The sequence below is a fragment of the Heterocephalus glaber genome, unplaced genomic scaffold (genome assembly GCF_053883595.1).
Source record: "Heterocephalus glaber isolate CG9 unplaced genomic scaffold, H.glaber_assembly_v1.0 deba00001755, whole genome shotgun sequence".
In the NCBI taxonomy this organism is placed as follows: Eukaryota; Metazoa; Chordata; class Mammalia; order Rodentia; family Bathyergidae; genus Heterocephalus; species Heterocephalus glaber.
Window position 1 is genome coordinate 6,897,308 of NW_028258453.1, and position 23,365 is coordinate 6,920,672.

The 23,365-nt window shown below is 38.3% G+C and overlaps 1 protein-coding gene across 1 annotated transcript; it reads left to right on the plus strand.

The window, feature by feature from the left end:
• Positions 1–22,075, plus strand: LOC101714561 (uncharacterized). Its single transcript, XM_087201117.1, is given in 5 exon segments — positions 1–147; positions 17,952–18,078; positions 18,276–18,336; positions 19,924–21,643; positions 21,645–22,075. Coding segments are annotated over 5 exon segments (2,160 nt in total). The 5' UTR covers positions 1–144; the 3' UTR covers positions 21,894–22,075.
• The last annotated feature ends 1,290 nt before the right edge of the window (positions 22,076–23,365 follow it).

Genomic DNA, 23,365 nt, shown 5'->3' on the forward strand with positions numbered 1-23,365 from the left:
AGGTAGGCCAAGGTAGGAGGGTTCTTCCGGTGTCGTGGCAATAAAGTGTGTGTTCTGAGCACAAAGCTTGCAAGTCCGCCTTCTGTGGATTTTACTGGCAGTGACCTGCGTAGAAAAGACCCTGGGAGACCCTCAAGCCACACAATGGTAATGCTGTGGGATGGGAGCCCTGAAATGGGGTGGAATCAGGGTGCGATCCTGTTAGAAGTGGTCAGAACCCCCTATGGTGGCTAGAGCCTCTGTTCTTAGCTTCAGACACTGAGGTCGTCCTCGACTGGCGGAGAGTCACTCTCTGTCCTTTTTGGCCTTTGCTGGGACAAGACTACTTCTAGATCCCCAGAGCCCTGTCCTCACTGTGACATGGCCAGCTCACAATGCCTTCTTGGCAACTCCCTGCTGCCCACTTCCACCAGCCTGGAGAGAGAAAGGGGCTTGGGGAGACCCTGACTCAGATGTGCATTGGAGCTGGGTGCAGCTGTTGTGAGCTAGGTCCCTGGTCTCGTTCCTGCCAGCAGCAGATGTGGAGGATCTGAAGTTTTGAAAAGCTGTGATGCAGGGTCTCATAGGCTCAACTCCTCTCTTCAGACTTCTGCTTTTTTATATAATTTATAAATTTCCAGTATGTCCTCACATTTCCAAATTCATGGTAGGTGTGGACAAAGGTTTGGAGAATTTATAGAACTATGTTGATGTGCCTCAGGGAGTGGTGGAGCACTTGCCAAACACCTAGTGATGTCCTGGGTTCCATACAGGGCAATGCAAAAGAAATTTATAATCTTAATTATTTAGGTGACACCCCTACTCACAATTAAACTCTTTAAGTGAGAACTGCCACAGATTTTAAAATTCTGAGAAAAATGGTGGGGAATGTTAAGGTATTAGCAAGGACAGGGGAAAGAATACCTGCTTAAGGACAACCTCCCAAAGGGGCTGCCTGTTAAACCCACACTGAGAAAAGCCTTGAATTGGGCCATTTGCATGGACATGTATATGTGATATGTGTATGAGTGGAAAGGCACAGGGGTGTAATCTCTGAATTCATCGCTATAGAGCTTGGCCTGATGGTAGTCACTGTTTAAACACCGAAATGCTGCCTGAGGCAGATGTTAAAAGGAGCACTAGAGTAGAGGGGAATCCCCAAATAGACACTGCAAGCGCTTCAAGGGTTAGGCATAAAGGATTTTCTGCTTAGGGTAGGTCAAAGGAGAGTGGTTAGGAGGGAAGAGATTGGAATGATGAAGCCTGCGAATAGTAGCACCTACAACATAGATCTTCTCTGAAAGTCAGATTGATAATCTCAAAGGAATAATTGTGTGCTTGCCCAGTCTATGTGTGGGCAAAGAGTCACAGGCTTGAAGAAAGGAGGGGAACTTAGTAATAGATAAATTTGCCTAATATTACCACTGATCATTTCACCTAAACATTTATGAGGCACTATTGGAAATTATGACACTGTCTGGTGTTGGTGCATCTTTAAAATTAGGCTGGGCTCCATCCCTGCAGCAGAAAGAAATGTGGATTCTCCAGCATACAGAAGATTTCAAGGTGTGCTTGCTGTCTTTATTGTACAGAAACTGAACACTGGGTTTTGCCCAGAGCTATGTACCCCAACATTTTAAATTTTTAAACAATTTTTGAAATCAGGTCTTAGTGTGTTGCACAGGGTGGTATGATCTTTTGATAGTGTTTGTACCTCAGTGACTGTTGGGATACATGCATGTGCCATTATGCTGGCTTGGGGTTCTTTCTTTATCATGCATGATTTAGCAGGATTTCAGTGCTTGGGTATAGTAAAAATTAGTGAAGCGTGGTGGTTTACATCTTTATTCACTGACTTTAGAGACTGAAGAATATTACAACACCAAGCCCAGCCTGAACAATAGATCAAGACCCTCTTTCAATATGAATTATAAATTTTAGGAGTTATGTCCCCTGAATGGTAACTTGTTTAACATGCCTTAGGCTCTGTGTTAAAAGTCCTGTTCTGAAAGACAACAGAAAAACTACTCAGTGGAAATCTGCCTTTGAGTTTTTAATTTTATTCTTTTTGCACCCTGATGATACATGGTCCAGTATTGCTCAGGATGGTGGACAGCAGTAACGAATCACTGCTCTGTTAGCAACAGGACGCCAATGGTGAACAAGCATGACGTACAATGCACTCCACTCAAAGTGCAAGAGATATTTAGTATTATTATGAATTTTGTACTGTGTTACATATATTTCCCCAAACTCTGGTCAAGCCAGTGTGTTGAGCAGGTTTAAATGATCCAAGGCTAGGCAGTAATGCTTCCTTGATTAGGCATATTCTATAACATTTTCAAAACTTTGTCTTTTCAACATCCTTTCTTTGATTATTTTTCCTTTCTGTTTTTTGTTTTTTGGTACTGGGGATCAAACTCTGGTCCTTGTGCTTATGTGGCAGGTGGCAGAACCACTGAGCTAAACCCCCAGCCCTATTTTTCCTTTCTAATTTAAGTATTGTGTCTGTTTCAACTCTTCAAAAAGTCCTGTGTATGACATGATACTCATCAGATTGTTTCCCTTTTTGAGAGCTGTGTTAATCAGGTTCCCTAATCAAGGAAACAGTATGAATAGTAGTTGAAAAAGGGAACAATACTTTGGATTTTGAAGGTTTTTTCTTTGTTTGATGTAGTTTGGTGGTTGTTATCATTATTACTACTAGTACTACTACTACTATTTTTTTTTTATTATAATCATACTGTCATAATCTGATCATACTGTCCAGCTTGTGTCACCATAACAAAAGGATAGGACAGAAACTTTTCAGACAGAGGCCTGAACAGTTGGAATATAAGACATCAAGTATGTGCAAAGCTGAGGAGAAAACATTTCTACTCCTAGTTCTAATTTATGCTGATTTTGGAAACCCTTTTAACTGTTTTAACCTTGGGTAAACATCTACCTCTGTATGGCAGTTTGCCCATACATTTAATCCTACTTCTCTTTCTCTGACATTGATGAGCTGAAGGCATGTCTGTCCAGAAGTGCTACTTCCAAAGCTCTGTCCCCTTTGCAATGATTTATATCTCTCTGGGAAAAGAGATAACCATGGGCCTTTGTTATTTGGTCCATAAGTTACAATTGCTGAATCCCTCTAAGTTCTCTTGGCTTCTTCCCCCCACACCCTGAGAACAGACCTTCCAGTGGGTATCCTGGAGCCCTGGATACCCTGGGAATGGCCATGACACAGCTGAGATAAAGCACAGAGCTTCAGTTCAAAGAACCTTTTCGTCTGTCTCTATCTCCCTGTGGGTGTCATCAGGCAGCATGAAGTAGTGGAGCCTGTTCTGGCTTTTCACACTGGTGACATCTGAAATGTGGGTGCAGGTGGTGAGGACAAGGAGAGAGTGTGCAAAGACAGAGTACTTTGTGAAGATCCACTGAGCTTGGATGTGGGGTGCAGAGCTAGATTTGGCAGGTTGAGGGGTCTTTGGCCATCTCGTACCTTGTCATTCAGGACCTTAACTTTCAGGCCATGGTGATTGTGCACATCCAAAAATGTGTCTCAAGTTTTTTCCTGGAATTATGACCTAGAGCATAAGAAAGATTTAGTAGCACCTTGGGGAGGGAGGTCAAGGTAGTTGAACAATGTCACATAACAAACGGGATTGCTCTTAATAGAAGGAAATCTTGACCATAAACATCACTAGTGCTGTGCTTGACAAACCTGTTGCAGGTGTGTTTTTGTTCAACATTGTGTCCCTGCTCATCACTGCTAAGAGTATACCTCATGGCTTCATGTACATTTTTATACTGATGACTATTTTAGCTCTCCCACTTAGCTACATCCCAACCTCCTGTACATACATTTTTAGTGCCCAAGTGCTGTGTTAGAGAGTTCATACTGTCTTTTAATGAATTCACTCAATATTATTTTCCAGATTCATTTGAACTGCTGTATGGAGATGTAATTCCTGACAGGATCCCTATTGTTTGTCTGCATAACATTTTATTTGCCTTTCCACAGTTATGGGAGAGCAGGCTTGTCTTAATTCTGTCAGTGATGTAAATGCAACAAGGAACATTCTCTTACTTGCTGTCCCAGAATCAGATTTGAGAAAATCCCATGGATGCTCAGCAACCTCTTTGTTGGTGCACAGAGTGTGTATCATTTAGGCTTTTATTACCGCTGTCCACACTACAGCATTCTAGTTTCTGGTTTCATAACCACGAGCACTGGACTTTTCCTAATTTGACAAGTTTCATGGATACATAGTGAAATTTTATTGCTTCTTTTCATTTTTTCTGTCTTTTTTCCCTCTTTTTAAGCATTCTTTTTCCATTTCCTCTATGAGATCTTTAAATTATCTGCTTATGTCATGTTCTCATATTTCTGATGAGCATTCTTCTTGTCATTGTTTTCCCAGGTATTTCATTATGACTTACAGAGAACCAACATGCTTTCTTGTGATTTTTTTTCCATGTATATTTTTATTGCATTGAGAATTTTCATTGCTGAACAGAAATTCTTAGTATTATCTTTTGTGTCTCTTCAAAGTTGCCTTGAAATTTTGTTTTGTTTTGTTTTTGGTACCAGGGATTGAACTCACGACCTTGTGCTTGCAAGGCAGGCACAGTGCCACTGAGCTAAATCCCTGGCCCCATCACTTTGAAATTTGTGGCTTTGGAATTTTATTTCTAAGGATTTTCTCATTCCTAGGTCAGGAAGTCATTTTCTTCTACTTTCTTCCATATTTTAGGGTCATATTTTATATGTTTTCTTGAATCTTTGGAGAATGTACCTTTGAAAGTTTGTGATACAAAGATAAGCTTCACTTAGCATATAAAATGAGCAATTTAGGGCCAGGGAATTAGCTCAGTGGTTCTGCCACCTGCCTTGCAAGTGCAAGGACCCAAGTTCAATCCCCAGTACCAAAAATAAAATAAAATAAAATAAAATAAAATAAAATGAGCAATTTACTTCCAGAAAGAACTGATAAATTATATCTTAGTTTTGATTTGTTCTGCCAGCCTTATCAAATCTCAGTTTAGTTAAAGCAGATGTATTTGTTGATATTTTTTGTAATGTTAATGTGTACACAATTTGTCTGAATTAAAAAGTGTGATTATAGCATTTGGCAAATTATTTGAGAGAACATCTCTGCTTTATTTTGTTTGGGCTCTCCAAAATATGAGTGTCCTTTGATTTTTAGAAGACTCTCATAGATGTTTTTCAAGTTTATATTGTTTTATTGTTATATACATACAGTTGTATTAAGCATATGATTTAATGAATCCATAGCATATTACATCATCAAATCTACCTCTATACATTTTCTTCCCAATATTCATATCAGCTTCTTCAATTATATTTGTATGTATTAAGTTTTTGGAAGTTTTTCAGACTTTTAAAGATTTGTTAAATGTAATTTACAGTAATGTTTAAAGTTGGTTATATAAATGTTTAGTGTTATGTGAGACCATTTCTGCATGTCAATAATGTCCTTGCATTATAGTGACATGGGAGGAGGCATTTTTTTTTTTTTCAACAAATCTACATGTGATTATAGAGTGAGTGGGGAAATAGATTGGGACATGTAGTTGACAGCTTTCAAGGCAGAGGTTAGAATCATTTGCAAACATTGCTTTTCCTTTTTATTTTGGTACCAGGGATGGAACTCAGGACCTGCACTTGCAAGGCAGGAGCAGTGCCACTGAGCTAAATCCTCAGCCCGAATTTGCAAAAATTTGAAAGATGCTCAAATTTTTAATTACATGTTTGTTTGAAACTGTGGATTCTTCCCTACAAAGTTATCATATTCACACAGTATAGGGACATTCTTTCACTTTTGAAAGAAGGAATTTTTTTCTATTTTTACTGATAATCAGCTAAAAACACCTTTGCATTAAGGTTAGGGTTAGGCACGGTGACTCATGCCTGAAATGCCAGTACTTGGAATGCAGATACAGCAGGATAAGTACCAGCTGGGCTACCTGTGCTACCTAAAGGGTTCTACACCAGCCTGAACTACAAAAATGAAAGAAAGAAAGAAAGAAAGAAAGAAAGAAAGAAAGAAAGAAAGAAAGAAGAAAAACCTCATGAATTATGAATTCTAAATGGCTATTACCAAGCTGCTAACACCTAATAATAATAGTGTATAAATACATCACCTTGGGTCTAACATTATTGAATTTCATAAGAATTTCTGACCAAAAGGCTTACTAGGATACTGTCTTTTTATTCATCAAATATATATTCATTTAAAAAGCAGTCAGTAAATGTCTTTGCTGGAATATCATATAGTCACAATTCTAAGTACTTGCACATAAAAACTGAACCACGCAGCTTGCTCAGTGGTTCCGCCACGTTAAGCTAGGGAAAATGGAAAAAGAAAAAAAGAATGAGCTGATAAACTCAAGCTTCATTCTAGTTGCAAATGAGTACTGAACTTCGATGGAAACAAGGATTTGTATGTGTAGATTGGAATGATATTTAAGTAATCATAACCTTTCCCCAGCGGGAAAGGAAGAGAGAGATACTGACCTTTCTTTATTATAATCTGTATAATATTTATATTTGGCAGATACAATATTTATATTATTTATTTATATTTTGTCATAATATATATAAAGATTTTAATTATCCTAAATGAATTTAATAGTTAGCTACTTTTTCTCTATTTTGTAAATATTCTAAATATATCTTATATAAATTGATATTAAGTGCATTAGTTGAAATAATTTGTAGGATGTATTTTTGAAGCTTGTTAAAATTTGCACCTTTCAGTCATCTACTTATTTTTCTTTGTTTTTTGGCCAGCCACTTGTTTATTAGTGATTGAAATATTTCAACATATACCTCTCTGATATCATGCTTCATACTACATGCATTCCCGAGAAATTTTGATTATATTTACAATTTTATACAGGTTGTTTAGCAATACAAACTCATGTTCAGTTGCCCATTTTGTCACTTTTGTTGTGGTGATCTTGCTTTAGATATTTTAGAAACTATGTTTGCAAATGTGTAGCACCATTCTCAGCTCCTTACATTTCCTATACTATGGGAAGTTTCATGTATGGAGTGAATAATAATAATATAGATATAAAGTAAATGTATATTGCTGCATTCTAAGTTAACAAGTAAAGATGAACTCTGAGGGAATATATTTGTTTGGGGGGATTAGTGGGAACTCAGGACATTGTGCTTGCAATGCAGGCACAGTGCCTCTGAGCTAAATCTCCAGCCCCTACATTTTATAAATATATTCAAACATATGATTTCTAGAATCTGTGCACTGTGTTATTTATCATACCTCTTCATCCATTCCTGTCTACAGTGACTCCAAATGCATGCACTTTCCTGTACTCAGTTAAACCCAACAGGCTCCAAAACTGTAGCTTAAGGTCATAATATACTCTATCAGCATAGTGAATGTGAAGACCTTTATTTCTAAATAGATGTTGTAAAAGCTGTACAATATCTAGCAAGTTGTTCAGTACAGTTAAGAATTGTTAAGTACAATTCCGTACAATTAAGTTTCCATTTGAGCTGTACTAAGGTCAAAATTTTCACCATTGTGTCTTCATTCTGTTTTGGATCCCACCAGGCAAAATAGCCATACTTGTTCAGAACTATTGCACCTGATTTCAATTTATACTTTGTGACTTCTTAGCTTTCCTATAGCAACTCCTGCCAGTGCTTATTGTGCTTGAATTTGTAACTATGAAAAACTTTTCTACAGGGAATGCTTAGAGAAAGAAAGACTCATTTAAGATTTTGTCATCATTAATTGTGATATGTCCCTTAATGGGTAGGAAGCACAATAAGTTAGTAAAGCTTTGGGTTTGTCTGTGGATGATTGGCTTGTAGGCTACAAACTACACAGGGAAAACCCACCCTGCATGGAGTTGCCACCAACCAATAAGCTTTTACCCAAGATGAAATAAAAAGGGAAGAAAGCAAGTCTCTCTTCTTTTCTAGGGAGGAGCTCTGGTTTCTGCCATTGCCCTTGGATGTTGGTCTGTAGTTCCTTGAGTCTTCCCGCACCAACTCTTCCACATTCCAGTGGAAATTCTTGAGTAGGGAAAGACCCTGAGATGACAGGTTATTGGATCTGAGGTAATCTCTGAGGTCATGTCCCTTTTCTTTACTCAGACACACCCCGACAGATATGTGACTTCCTAATATCCTAGGAATCTTTCACACTCATTGATGTGACAGTAAGTCTAACCATCACATGACTCCACCTATGGTTCCTTCCAGTGCATCTCTCCAACTTCATCTAGCTACCTGTAAGGTGGACACAGAATGGGTTTTCTGAAAATGCTTTGGACCTTTACAATTTCTTCATGCAAAGTGTTATCTGGTTTCAGTTCTTTGGAATTTTGAGTAAGTTACTAATTGAGGTTAGTATTCCCATGTTGAATTATGCTGAAAAGATTATTTCTGATTTCTTTCCTTCAAGTTACTGCCCATAGGATTGTAGAAAAATTCATGTTTCAACCGCTTCCCTCCCTTATTCCCCTGTCACTCAGCTTGGGATATGGCTAGATGATTTTTAAAAAGTTTTAAATGTGATTAAAACTATTATTGTTGATTTTTTTCAAGTGATAATGAGTTAGAATTTTTGATAAAATAACAAAAATGCTGATGTGCATAAGATGGAAATACACATTTTTCATAGGATATTTTCATCTAATAATTTATAGATATGTTGGTTTATTGATTTGCCAATGTGTAGAAGAGCTTTATATATATTTGTTCATCTAATACATTTGGTTATATTTGTATAGTTTTATCTTGTGCTTATACCTAGTGTTGAACTACTTTCATATTTGAGCTTTTAGCTTTTGTAAAATTGTGTCGCCGTGAGGGCTATGTATGATGTAAAGTGTATAATTTCCAATCAATTTGTCTAGACCTGATACATAATTACATGACATATTACTATATATTAAGCTAGAGATGTAATCTGTGGTTCAACCCCTTAGTAATCCCATTAGGTTCTTCTTGGTACTTTAATGTTTCAAGCATATACCCTGATGTTATATGCAAGCATAAACATTTTTATGTGTTCCGTATTAATCTCTGCTTACTACTTTTTAATCTTCTTGAATGATTTTAATTTTCATGTTACTGTTTTTTCTGTAAATTTCTTTCTCTTTTTCTGTTTGTTTTTTTGGTAGCAGAGATCGAACTCTCAGTTCCTTGTGCTTGCAAGGCAGGTGGCGGAACCACTGAGCTAAATCCCCAGCCCCATTTCTGTAAATTTCTGATGTTACAGTCTTTGTTCTTTTCCAATATGTATATCTATTCTTTTTCATTTCTTTTGAAGCCCCCATTTGTGGTTCCCTGAAATGATAATTAATATGTTATGCATTCACTTTCATGCTTCTACATCGTCAATTTTTAATGAAGCCTTGCATTTGAAGCATGTGTCTTTTAAAAGTTTATGATTTAATCTCTTAATTTTCTTTTGGTACCAGGAATCGAACTCAGATCCTTGCACTTGCCAGGCAAGTGCTGTATCACTGCACTACATCCCTGGCCCTTAATCTCTAATTCTTAGGATTTTCAATATGTTTCTGCCCTTGGTGTCAGATTTTATTTGAATGGATGTGAAAGCCTGCATGTAATATTTCCAATACTTTGAACATATTATTTTTCCTTTTTTTTTTGGCTTTTATTGCTACGTTTAAAGTACATAATGATTACATTCATTATAGGGTGTTGGTACATGAGCATACAATATTTCAATTATTTTTCCCCGAGAAATCGAATTCTCTATTGTTGTTCTGAACATGATCTATTTGGGTGAATATTTCTTGTAATTTTGAGAAGAGTTTGTACTGTGTAACTGTCCCATTACAGATTTCTCTTCATCCATCAGCTATCAGTTACTGATGGAGTTGTTTTGACATCTTCAGGCATAGTTTGGAATCAGTGATATTTCTCTACATGTTCATGTTTTGCCTAATGTAATTTGATGTTGTCTTCAGTAGACTGTGTATCAATGACTGTTCTTAGTAGAGAACTGCCTCACCTGATAGTATTGTTAATTTTGAGGCATAAATTGAATAATGTCAGATTAATATAGATTCTGCAGAGTTTGTTGAATCATTGATAGAATTGTGTATCATTTTGCATAGCTTTCTATAAAATCTACCCTCACTGACGTTATTGTCAGGAGCATTTCTACATAAATTTTGGGGAAAAATCATTTCAAAATTAAAGCATGGCTGTAGTTGTCTAAGGCCAAACGGTGCCTTGCCAGAGAGTGGGATATGGCATGTGGAAACATAACTCCCTTTTGCCTCTAGTCACGGCTAGGATTCAATGGTCTGTAAAGCTGTGGCTCTCAATGGCAAGAAGACACCCGCTGGAGACATCCTGGTTTCTTGAGAACCAAGTGGAACACAAAAGAGAAAGGTTTCACCTGAGGAGGATGGAGTTGCTCCTCAGCTCAGCTCATCCCACCTACTGAGCTGGGAATGCTCTCCTTTCTGCTCTCACCAGCAGGTGATTTGTACCCACAAAAGGTCAGACATAAGATCACCTCCACCCTCCAAGTCACCCCATACCTCTCCAATTACTGTGTGTACCCAATAAATAGTGGCTAACTCAGAGAGTCTTTGTCTTGGCCAACTCTGAGGGACTGACCTTCAGGCCCCACATATGTGTTAAAATTACACAAGTCTCTATTGTTTTTTCTCTTTAGCCCATGCCCTTGCCCTTCCTAGGTAGTCTGAGGATTGATTGCCCTCCCATATGTCAACATAAAAACCACTCCTGTTCAGGTGGGCACAGCATTGGGACCATAACCCAGATGTGTAGTCATTGATTAGCTTTGATATCTGTTCTCTCTTTCTCTTACAGTCTAACCTGATGTCTCCTGATGGGCAATATAGCTTGACCACTGCTTCCTGGGGGTCTGGGGTCTCCTGTTTGCCACTGTGCTGCTTTGCTTATTGCTGACCAGTGTGTGAATGCTGTCTCATCTTTTCATACATGAATGCAGATATAACTTAATGTGTGCTTTCTTAATGGTAACTTAGTGTTTGAATATTTTTCAATAAATTTTGCTTTCAAAATTGTTTGAGGTTTAAACTAATAACAATATGAATATCCTGAAAATATTCAGAAAGTTTCTTCACTGGGCCTTGGATGGGAGCATCCAAGTGATTTGTACGCGATCTGACTCAATCTCTTGCCCCGTGGATGACCACTGTCCCACTCTGGGGATGTTTTCTAAGTGTCCCATGTGTGAGTTTCTATGAACAATGTTCTTTTAATTTCCTCCCTTGGAATTTTCAACACCTGACTTACAGTGTGGGACTGTGTGATTCAAAAGTTAATTACTCCCCTAGATTCTGTTGTAAATTTGATGGTTGGAGTGTGTTTGCCTCGGGACAATGGACAATCAGTAATAGGGCGAGGTTACTCAGCCATCTGTTTGCCCTAAATCCAAATGTCCCGGGGCCCAGTATCTATAGGACAATCTGTAAACAGGGTGGTCGCAACTGTCAGTCAGGATGTCTGCTGAACATCAGCATGTGACAATGAGCCACTAACCTTTGTTCTTTTTTTTTTTTCTGTGAATCCACATGTTAACCCCCCCCCCTTAACCCCCTATAAAACAACCTCGGACTCTGAGCCAGGTGCCTCTCTGAGCTATTTTGCTTCGGGAGTGCCGTCTGGCCAGACTAATAAAGGTCTGTTTCCCAACATGGCCGGTGTGTTCCTTCCCGGGTGTGCTCCACTCCAGCTCCTTGGAGCGTTTGGTAAGGCCTTTGGTCTTACATTCTGGAGGCACCGCTGGGATCCCCGGGTGTGCTCCACTTCAGCTCCTCGGAGCGTTTGGTAAGGCCTTTGGTCTTACATTCTGGAGGCACCGCTGGGATCCCCGGGTGTGCTCCACTTCAGCTCCTCGGAGCGTTTGGTAAGGCCCTCGATCTTACATTTTGGAGGCCCCAGCGAGATGCCCGGGTAAGGAACCCCGGTTCAGCCGAGACTCTATGGCGGGATCCTGCAGGAGACTCAGGCACAGACCTCAGAAAACCTCCGGAGGTAAGTTTTTGGCCGGTTGCAACCCTTTGTTGTCAGGAGTGAGGTGGCTGACGGGCCGGTAAGCCTCCCCTGACCCCGAGGTTCCTGACGAGGAATAAGGGAAGGTTTAATTTCAGTTTTGTTGTGGCGCCTATTCGTCTTGTCATTCGTGCGTTAGTGTCCTGTCTGTTGTGTGTTTAATTTTGTATTTCTTTCCAGACCATCAGGACCGAGATGGGAGGATCCTGCTCCAAAAATACCCCATTGGATTGTTTTCTCACTAATTTTAAATTGGCTTTTTCCCCCCCCGAACAGGAGAACGAATATAGGGTTAAATTTTCTAGCCAAAAACTTCGCTCCCTGTGTCAATTGGAATGGCCAGCCTTCGGAGTTGGATGGCCAGCTGAGGGCTCTTTTGACCTAGGTCTCTGCAGGGCGGTATGGAAAAGGGTCACTGGGCACCCTAGCCATCCTGATCAGTTTCCATATATAAATATCTGGGTTCGGGCTTGTCAAGAGCCTCCGGCATGTTTGCAGCGTTGTTCCCTGCAAACAAACTCTCACATTCTGGTTATGGCCCCAAGGGAACCCCAAGAGGCCGAAACCCGGGCTCCCAAGCCGGTGCTCTCACAAGATCCTGACCCCTTAGATCTTGTTATAAGACCTCCACCCTATGTGGAGCCATCCTCTCCTCTGATATAGCCGGGCCCAGAGCTCGAAACTCTCTCTCCCCTCCTCTTCCCGAAAAAGGAAAATCTCCAGAAATTGGCTTACAGATAAATGTTATTAAATTAAAGCCATGCCCTCCTTCCCAGGTTGCTAACTTGTCAAAGTGCCACCGAGATTTATTTTATAAAAGTAATATATATTGTCACCTACATGCAATAATCAAATTGCAATAAACAGTTGTAAAATAAAAAGATATATATATTCTTATTCTTTGTTTGTCAAAATAGAGACTGTGGGTATTCTCTTTGGTGAATAAAGAAGTGGCCACCCAGAAAATAATTATCTGGTCTTAATTCACTAAAGGGACCCCCTAGTAATTTTTATAATCTTATGGGAGACACACCACAACAAATATTGTCTCAACGTGTTATTATAAATTGATTACATTGGTTATCATTGAAGTTTAAATTCTAAATATGTTATAAATTGATTACATTGGTTATCATTGAAGTTTAAATTCTAAATATGTTATAAATTGATTACATTGGTTATCATTGATGTTTAAGCGCTAAATGTGTGATTGTAAAATGTTTACATTGGTTACGTTCTGAATATGTTATTGTAATATGTCCACATTGGTCATCTTCAAAAGCTTAATTTCTGTGTCATAAAAAAGAGTGTTATTAGAAAGATGGTTTTGGTACCAAACCACAGTGAAGAACATAAGGTTTTATGTAACTGTGATATTTATTACTGCTCTTTTTCTGGTGTACAAAATGTATTCATGCCATCTAATTGTATGGGTCTTCTAACATTGTTTATGGTAAAAAAAACCTTTTGATTCAGGTATTTGCCCTTCTCTTATGCTCCAGCCACCTATGAAAATAGGCACACTTGTATGCTGATATATTTTCCTTAGATGACATCCTATAAAAAGCTACTCAGGGATTCAACCACAAGAACAACTATCATTGGCAATAATAACAGTTTATATTTTTATTCCAAAATGCTTATATCCTGGTAAAATTATAATAGTTGAGTTCACTACTCCTCTTACAATGCTAATGTTATTGATCTTCTCTTCTGGGTGTTCAACAACCAAAGTTTAGAGACCAAAACTAAAGAGGTATCTGGGCTAAGAAGGCAGCCAATATTTTGGCCCTGGCCCTCCAAGGTCAACTACAACAATAAGATCCAGGACATAAGGGAACCATCTCCAAGTTCCTACATTTTTGGTGAGTCACCCAACCTCCTGAGCAGGGAGGTTGCTGAACACCAAAACAGTAAAAGATCCAACAGAAAGTGTGCCAAAGGAATGTCACCTGGAGAAAAAAAAAATCTCCCATGCTTTCGCGGGAAGCAACATGGTCAAGCAAGGCCGTGACATATCCTGATGGCTGACACTGACAGAGGAGCTAAGAGGCTCTATACATGGTTCCAAGACAGTGCCTACAGAGATTCAATTGACCTTGTTAGAGAGCAAGAGGTTGATTTATTTAATATAGGTCTCACCGTAACTTGGTCTTAAACACCCAGTGGAAAAGTATAACTAAAGACAATAGTTATTTGAGTTCAAAAAAGTTTTAAGTTTTTAAGCCCAATGTTTAAAACAAATTGTTAGATTTTTAATCCTTTTACAGCCCCAATGGAGAGAAATTATGCTTATTATAGACAGCTAAGCCGGGAGATTTGGTTTTTATTCACAAGTTTGGTTCCAAGACCCTGAAACCTCATTGGAAGGGACCGGGTCCTATTGTCCTGTCAACTCCCTTGGCGGTAAAGGTGGCTGGACATTCTGCCTGGATACATCGCAACCATCTAAAACCAGGACCCCCCGCGGACATCAAAAGGGACAAATGGAAGATTATCAGCCAACCGGGTGACCAAAAGCTAAGATTGGAGCGGGTTGGATATGCTTCACCTTCATGATAATATTTTCTAACACATTGACAGTATTGCCCTCAGGAGAGTTAGATCACACAAAAAATATATAGATTCAATTGGCAAACTGGCTTAATCTATCTGAATTCTGTTTAAATGTTGATGTAAATTTCCATTATGTATTAGGAAGTTGTCTTATCCCGGTATGCACCCCTTTAGAGTCAATACGGCCTTATGCTCTGTTTAAAGATATTCCAAAAAAAAAAAAAAAAAAAGAACCTTACTTATATAGATAGTTATAATTGGGGACCTGTCACATGTCGTAAGCCTAAAAATGCTGTAAAATTGTATACACCTAAAGTGATCATGTCAAATAAGACTGAATGTGCTGCATATGAAAATTGTACAACTAAATGTTTAAGGATCAAACAGTTAAAAGAAATGTCCTGCCGTGTAAAACAAAAAAATTGTATATAACAACTGCCATATTTCCTTGCAAATGGGATGGTTCTATACCTGTAAAAGAGATAAAACAATTAGAAGATCTGGCTCAAAAAGTACATAATAAAGATGGCGGGGACTTATTCAAATGGTTGGCTTTGTGGTTACCCAATCTACAATGGTTGAAACAGCTATTTGTTGCCATTATAATCATATGTATTAGCTTATTATTATCATGCTGTTGTATACAATGGATGCCTACATTTATGCGTAAGATTACTTAAATTACAAAAAAATCAGTGGGGAATGTGGGACTGTGTGATTCAAAAGTTAATTACTCCCCTAGATTCTGTTGTAAATTTGATGGTTGGAGTGTGTTTGCCTCGGGACAATGGACAATCAGTAATAGGGCGAGGTTACTCAGCCATCTGTTTGCCCTAAATCCAAATGTCCCGGGGCCCAGTATCTATAGGACAATCTGTAAACAGGGTGGTCGCAACTGTCAGTCAGGATGTCTGCTGAACATCAGCATGTGACAATGAGCCACTAACCTTTGTTCTTTTTTTTTTCTGTGAATCCACATGTTAACCCCCCCCCCTTAACCCCCTATAAAACAACCTCGGACTCTGAGCCAGGTGCCTCTCTGAGCTATTTTGCTTCGGGAGTGCCGTCTGGCCAGACTAATAAAGGTCTGTTTCCCAACATGGCCGGTGTGTTCCTTCCCGGGTGTGCTCCACTCCAGCTCCTTGGAGCGTTTGGTAAGGTCTTTGGTCTTACATTCTGGAGGCACCGCTGGGATCCCCGGGTGTGCTCCACTTCAGCTCCTCGGAGCGTTTGGTAAGGCCCTTGGTCTTACAACAGAAATTGCAAGAGAACTGTTTTTAGAGGGGTTTTGTCCTCTCATTATTGTTCACAAGTGCTGATAGGTGAGTCAAGAGCCAAGTGCTTTCTCACCATTCCATTGGTCTTGTGATTCACAGTTTTTCAAGTTTACTTCAAAAGAATCACATCCATCTCTAGGAGTAGTGGCATAGTGTATTCTCTGGACATTGGAAACAAGTCATTTATCTAGATGTTTTGGTCAACTAAAGTAAAGGAAATGAGTGTAGAGTGTATTGATTGGTTCTCCATTCCTGCATAAATCTACATCCTTATTGTATTCTTCCACACTTCCATTTATTTTCTTCAGTGATTTTTATCAAAAAAGTATGGTCTTTGGTATTTAGTCAGTGTTTTCTCTTGAGTTAGATATGTTGTGTTTTTTCCGATTTGTGTTCATTGGTCTTTAATCCCTATAAATAACTTCATACTGTGTGCACAGCAAATAGTTTCTTTTCTTGTTTATGAGTTTGTCCTTCTAATTCTGATGGTTACTTGATTGTCTTCTGAGGAAAAACTTTTTTCCCATTTAAAAAGTTATTTTACTATGAATTCTCAAGTCATTCAAGGTTATCTTTCCCCTTTCATTTTGTAACTTAATTATTGCACATAGAGTAGAAGACTATACCGTCTAGGTTTCTAAATCCACACTTGTTTTTTCTGGAACATAAATAAAAGAAGTTGTGATTTTTTCAGAGATGTATAACACCTGCTCTATCAAGAATCAATATTGCACATATATGTGGACCTACTGAAGTCTGTCTTCCATTCCTGAGATCCATTTGTCATTTTCTCAACTAATGGTAGAAGGTCATGAAAGGTGGAGTTTCAATGTCATTCATGTATGTTATGGAAACTGTCCACCTTCTTGTTAGAATTTTATTATTGGTGTACAGATATAATTATTTTTAACAAATTAAAAGTGTCATTTGCAGTTGATACTTTTTAAAAAAGAAATATTCCTTTTTTTGTGGGGAATTTGAGTCAGGTCTGTCTTTGTATTTCAGACTTGTCAAACTTACTGTGTAGCTGAGGCTGGCCTTGAACTCAAGCCCATCCTCCTGCACCAGCCTCCCCAGTTCTTAGATCATAGACATGTACCACCACCAATTTCACCTGGTTGAAATTTTCCTCTTATGCCTAAGTATGTTGTGATGTATTGTTTATGAATGCAGACTATATTTTACTCATCTTCCTCCCCTCATACTTCCCTAGAATTTCTTCTATCTGAGGGCAAGGAGACCAGTTGGTGACACTGAGCTGTAAGATACTTTGCTCTCCTTTTTTTGTTTTCATTGTTGATAGACTTGTACCAATAAAACTATTTTTTCATAAACATTTTAATTATTATTCATATGCCATATCTGATGTTCAATTTTTCTTTTTTTTGGTATTGGGGATCAAACTCAGGACCTTGTGCTTGCAAGGCAGGTGGTGGAACCACTGAGCTAAATCCCCGGCCCTGTTCAATTTTTTTATGAAACCAAATTCAAGTTTCAAAATACTACAGTATAATCAAAGAAAGAAGGGCTCAATTCCATACAACGATTTGAAAAGAGATGTTACCAATATCTATCATAGCCATTCATTAGATATTCACCTGCCCCAGTGTTTTGTGGGTGGTGACGTACACTTTCTCTGTGAGCTCCGCTTCAAGAGACAGTGCGCAGATACCCTTGTAGTGACCTACAAAAAGAACCTGTACTTCTTTTCTGCTGTTCCATTTGCTTTGCTGTTTGAAAAAAGTACATATGCTTCCAATTGATGACAAAACATGGAATTAATATTTGATATTAATATTTGAAGGATTCACCCTCCAGCTTATTTTGTTTTGTTTTGTTTTATTTGAGACAGTCTCACTATTTAGTTCAGGCTGGACTTGAACTCACTGTGCAGCCCACACTGGTCTTGAACTCAGAGCAATGCTGCTACCTCTGCCTCCTGAGTGCAGGGGATACACATATGCACCATCACAACTAGGTCTCAATTCAACATTTTATGAGAGGACTTTAAAGTATCCCACACTGAGTCTCAACCTTCCTTTGAGAAATATCTGTACGATGTTTAGGAGACAGTGACCTTTGAGGATGTGGCTGTGAACTTCACCATGGAGGAGTGGACTTTGCTGAATCCATCCCAAAAGAAGCTCTACAGAGATGTGATGAGGGAAACCTTTAGGAACATGACTGCTATAGGTAAGGATGACATTTCTTTCTTATCTATATGATCAGAGAATATTGCTTCTTGCTTATCAGTGCTATCTCATTAGAGAGAAACAAAATATTTTGAAGAATATCTCAGGCCTGGTTACATTATATCATGAATCTAATTAGAATCTTAAATTTTATATAATAATATAATACATAGTTGTATTTCTATGTCTACAACTCAGGAAGAGCATGTGATGACCAGGAAGTCGACGAAGATTGCAGAAATTACTGGAGAAATCTAAGGTAATTTGCATTCACAAGGAACAATGTCCCTCCATACTCAGTGTATGAGCAGAAACATGTCAGTCAAGAAAAGGAGGCCAGCAGTGGTTGTGGTGCCTGCCTCATAAGCACAAGGTCCCGAGTTCGATCTCCGGCACCAAAATTAATAAATAAATAAATAAATAAGTAATAAATAAAATTATTGGGCTGAGGATTTAGCTCAGTGGTTTCATCACCTGCTGTGCAAGCTCATGGACCTGAGTTTGATCCCCGGTTCCAAAAAAAAAGAAAATGAGGCCAAGTTCAATATAATGTCACAAATATTCTCCAAATATATATACACCTTAAGTATGTATAATGTGACAATTTAACCCTAAAAATGTATGAAATTGCATTTAGGTATTATATAGGATTTATTTGTAAAAAAAAAATTGAATTTTGACAGGAACCCATCTTTGAGATATCTATTCATGTATACATGCAAATTTAAGACATTCAGTACCCAAAAATTGCTAACCTTGAAGCAATATTCAAAGTACAAATGAATGCTAGTGTTGCAGTAGGTATTTTGCTGATGTTCTGCAGAGAAATGAGTCCATTCATGATTTTTTTAAAATTAGAAGGCACCCTCCAGAATTGCTGGTGGAATGTTAAATACAGCCCCTGTAATAATCAGTGCACAGATGTCTCAGAAGCTGAAATAGAACTTCCTTTTTTTCCAATGGGATCATGAATCTCCTGGGTATACTCTCAAAAGAGTTAAAAATCATCATATTGTACTGATATATGCATACCCATACTCAAAACAGGCCATTTTATACCAGCTAAGCCCTGGAATCAGTTTGATGTCCATCACTGGATCGATGCACACATGAGAAATATGGTTGATAGGCTCAGTATGATGGTGCACTCTTGTCAGCCCAGCACTCTGGGAAGCAGATTCTGCAGGCCGACAAGTTGAAGCTCAGCCTAAACCACTTAATCACCAAGGAGTATCTCTCAAAATAAGAAATAAAAAAGCTGGAGATTTTTTTACTAAGACCTGTGTTTAATTCCCAGCTCTGAAAAGAAAAAGAAAGTATAATAACAAATGTATAATTAGCCAAAAAAGATGAATAATATCATGTCATTTGTCAAAAGAAATAGGTGGATCTTCATCCCATTATGTTGAGTGAAATAACTCAGGCATAAAATGTGAAATATCACATGGTTTCTCTTCTATAAGAAACCCTAAAATATAAATTAGTGAGTAAAATAAAGGAGAGGTGATAGGAAAAGGAAAAACTGGTAGTTTGGAGATGGGAGATGGGAAAGACAAAAAGGGTAAGGAGAGAAGGGGAAAGTGATGGGGAAAAGGTATTGAAATGATCAGTAATGTGATATTCCTATGAGCAAGTTGCCCATTATCCAGCTAAACTTTCTTGTTTGGGAAATATGCCAAGTTAAAAATTCCTACATGAATACCACTCTTGTGGGAATGGGTATTTTGAAGATTTCTTTCAAGACATCCTGTTAATTCACTGTCTAAATTTGTTATCAGGCATGAAAATGAACTTCTGGTACATCATTAATATGGAGACCCATTGTATTGTGACTTTTTCTTTACAGCAATGAAGAAGTAGAGAAATGCTATCAATACAAAGGTTGGAATCAATATGAAAAAATATTCCTTTGGACTCCAGTTGCTAATGTGCATAGGAAAGAAGCTGGTTCAACACCAGCTGACAGCCTTGCTTGTAGGGAGCCTCTGATTGGTCATTTGTCACAAAATGTGCCCCTCATAGCTCACACTGCACTGAAGCCATACAAATACTTGGGATCTGAAGAGAGTCATTATAAATGTGATCAACGTGGAAGAAACTGCAGTGATTTCCATTCTTTTCAGAAGCATGCAAGGACAAAGGCTGGAGAGAAACCCTGTGAATGTGATCAATGTGGGAATATCTCCTGTGATCTTAGTGAAAGAACTCATCTTAGAGAAAACGCCTTTGTATGTAAGAAAAATTTGACAGCTTCCAGCACAGACAGTGATGTTCAGATCCATGAGAGAAATCACAGTGAGGGGAAACCCTATGTCTGTAAACAATGTGGCAAAGCTTTCAGAACATATAAATATGTTCAGATCCATGAAAGAAATCACAGTGGAGAGAAACCATATGTATGTAAGCAGTGTGGGAAAGCTTTCAGCACATATGGATATGTTCAAATACATGAAAGACTTCACACTGGGGAGAAACCCTATGTTTGTAAGCAATGTGGGAAAGCTTTCAGCACAAGTAGCAATTGTCGAACACATGAAAAAGGTCACACTGGGGATAAACCTTATAAATGTAAGCAGTGTGGAAAAGCTTTCAGCACACGTGGTGCTTGTCAAACACATGAAAGTATTCATACTGGGGGAAAAGCCTGTGTGTGTAAGCAGTGTGGGAAAGCTTTTACCACACGTAGATTTTGTCAAATACATGAACGAGCTCACACTGGGGACAAACCCTATGTATGTAAGCAATGTGGGAAAGCTTTCACTGCACATATATATTGTCAAAGACATGAAAGAGTTCACAGTGGGGAGAAACCCTATGTTTGTAAGCAGTGTGGAAAAGCGTTCACCACAAGTGGTTATTGTCGAATACATGAAAGAGTTCACACTGGGGAGAAGCCCTATGTGTGTAAGCAATGTGGCAAAGCTTTCAGCTCATATCGTACATGCTATTCACATGAAAGATTTCACAGTGGGGAGAAAGCATATGAATGTAAGCAATGTGGGAAAACTTTCAGCACATATGGATATGTTCAAATACATGAAAGAGCTCACACTGGATACAAACCCTATGAATGTAAGCAATGTGGCAAAGCTTTCAGCACAAAAAGTGCTTGTCAAAGACATGAAAAAGCTCACAGTGGGGAGAAACCATATCCATGTAAGCAATGTGGGAAAGCTTTTACCACACGTAGATGTTGTCAAAGACATGAAAGAGTTCACACTGGAGACAAACCCTATGCATGTAAGCAATGTGGGAAAGCTTTCAGCACAAAGAGTGCTTGTAGAACACATGAAAGATTTCACAGTGGGGAAAAACCCTATGTATGTAAGCAATGTGGGAAAGCTTTCAGCACCTATAGATGTTGTCAAAGACATGAAAGAGTTCACAATGGGGAGAAACCTTACATATGTAACCAATGTGGGAATGGTTTTACCACAAAAAGTGCTTGTCAAACTCACGAAAGAGTTCACACTGGAGAAAAACCCTATGTATGTAAGCAATGTGGGAAAGCATTCAGCTCATATGGTACTTGCAAAACACATGAAAGATTTCACACTGGGGAGAAACCTTATGTATGTAAGCAGTGTGGGAAAGCTTTCAGCACAAGCAGTCATTGTCGAACACATGAAAGAGTTCACACTGGGGAGAAACCCTATGAATGTAAGCAGTGTGGGAAAGCTTTCAGCACACGTAGATGTTGTCAAAGACATGAAAGAATTCATACTGGGGAGAAACCCTATGTATGTAAGCAATGTGGAAAAGCTTTCACCACACACATATATTCCCAAATACATGAAAGAGTTCACAGTGGCGTGAAACCTTATGTATGTAAGCAATGTGGGAAAGCTTTTAGCACAAAAAGTGCTCATCGAACACATGAAAGAGTTCACACTGGGGAGAAACCATATGTATGTAAGCAATGTGGGAAAGCATTCAGCACAAGCAGTCATTTTCGAACACATGAAAGGATTCACACTGGGGAGAAACCCTATGAATGTAAGCAGTGTGGGAAAGGTTTCAGCACACATAGTGCTTGTCAAAGACATAGGAGGACTCACAGTGTGGGAAAGCTTTCAGCAAAAGCAGTTGTTGCCTAAAACATGAAAGAGCTCACACTAGGGCAATGCCTTCTGTATATAAGTAAACTGGGAAAGCTTTCATCACTCATGGTGATTATGAAAGATACATACAAAAGACCTCTTACTGGGTTTTGATCATACATAAGCAATGTGAAAACTTTCACACATGATTGTCAAATATGAAAAAAGCTGGGTTGAAACCATGAGTATGTAAAATGGGATAGGTGTCAGTTCACAAATTGTTCAAGTCATGAGGGAATTCTCACTTGGGAGAAGCTCTCTATATATGAGCCCATTTTTAAAATCTTGTAAAAAATTCCCATGTAGTGGAGACCTTTAGAAATAATGCAAACAAATTTGATGTCAATATTTCTTTGCACAGGAGCATGGCCACAAATTTGAGGCTGAGCACCCTTACACAGTTAAAGGCCAGCCTGAATTACAAAGGGAGACCCTGCCTCAAATGAAAAGCTTCTTTGCAAATTTCTCAGAAAGTACAAATCCCAGATAGAGATATCCTAAAGTACATACATTGTGTGGTTTTCAGTAAATCACTTACAAATATCTACATTCTGTATCTTAGGGTTTAACATAAAAATATTGAGTTGACATAAATTTGTGCTTTTGTATATCTTTGTGCTTAGTCCATGGTGTCTTAATTGTACATGGTAAATTGAAATGTAGTTTTTACTTTCCAGTGCAATTACTATGTAGGTTTTCTTTTGGCTTTCAAGTAGGAGGTATAGATCACAAAAAACCTTAATTTTTAAATGGTTCTTTGTTAATTGTGATTTTACCGCTGCATTTGTTTTAACTTTGTAATGCATATTCCATATTCTGTGTAGGAAAAGATGTTTTTGAATTTGATACTATATATTGAAATATATATTTTCAGAGATTTGTGAACATGTGTTTTTGAGAAAGTTGAGTTTTCAAACAACTTGCACTTTATCAAATGTGATGTTTTCCGTATTGTGACAACTACTTCAGATATCATGTATGTAATATTGCATGTTTTTCTTATACCAACCAATATTATCATTTACAAAAATTTTTGTTTTCTTCCCATCAGAATTTTACTTTTCATGTTTATATTGCAATGACTTTTAATTTGGTGTTAATTTTTTCACCACGTGTACCCAAAATAAACCGTACTGCTGTGTTTTTGATTGCCACAGACCAGAAGGACCATAACTTCTCTCCTAAAGG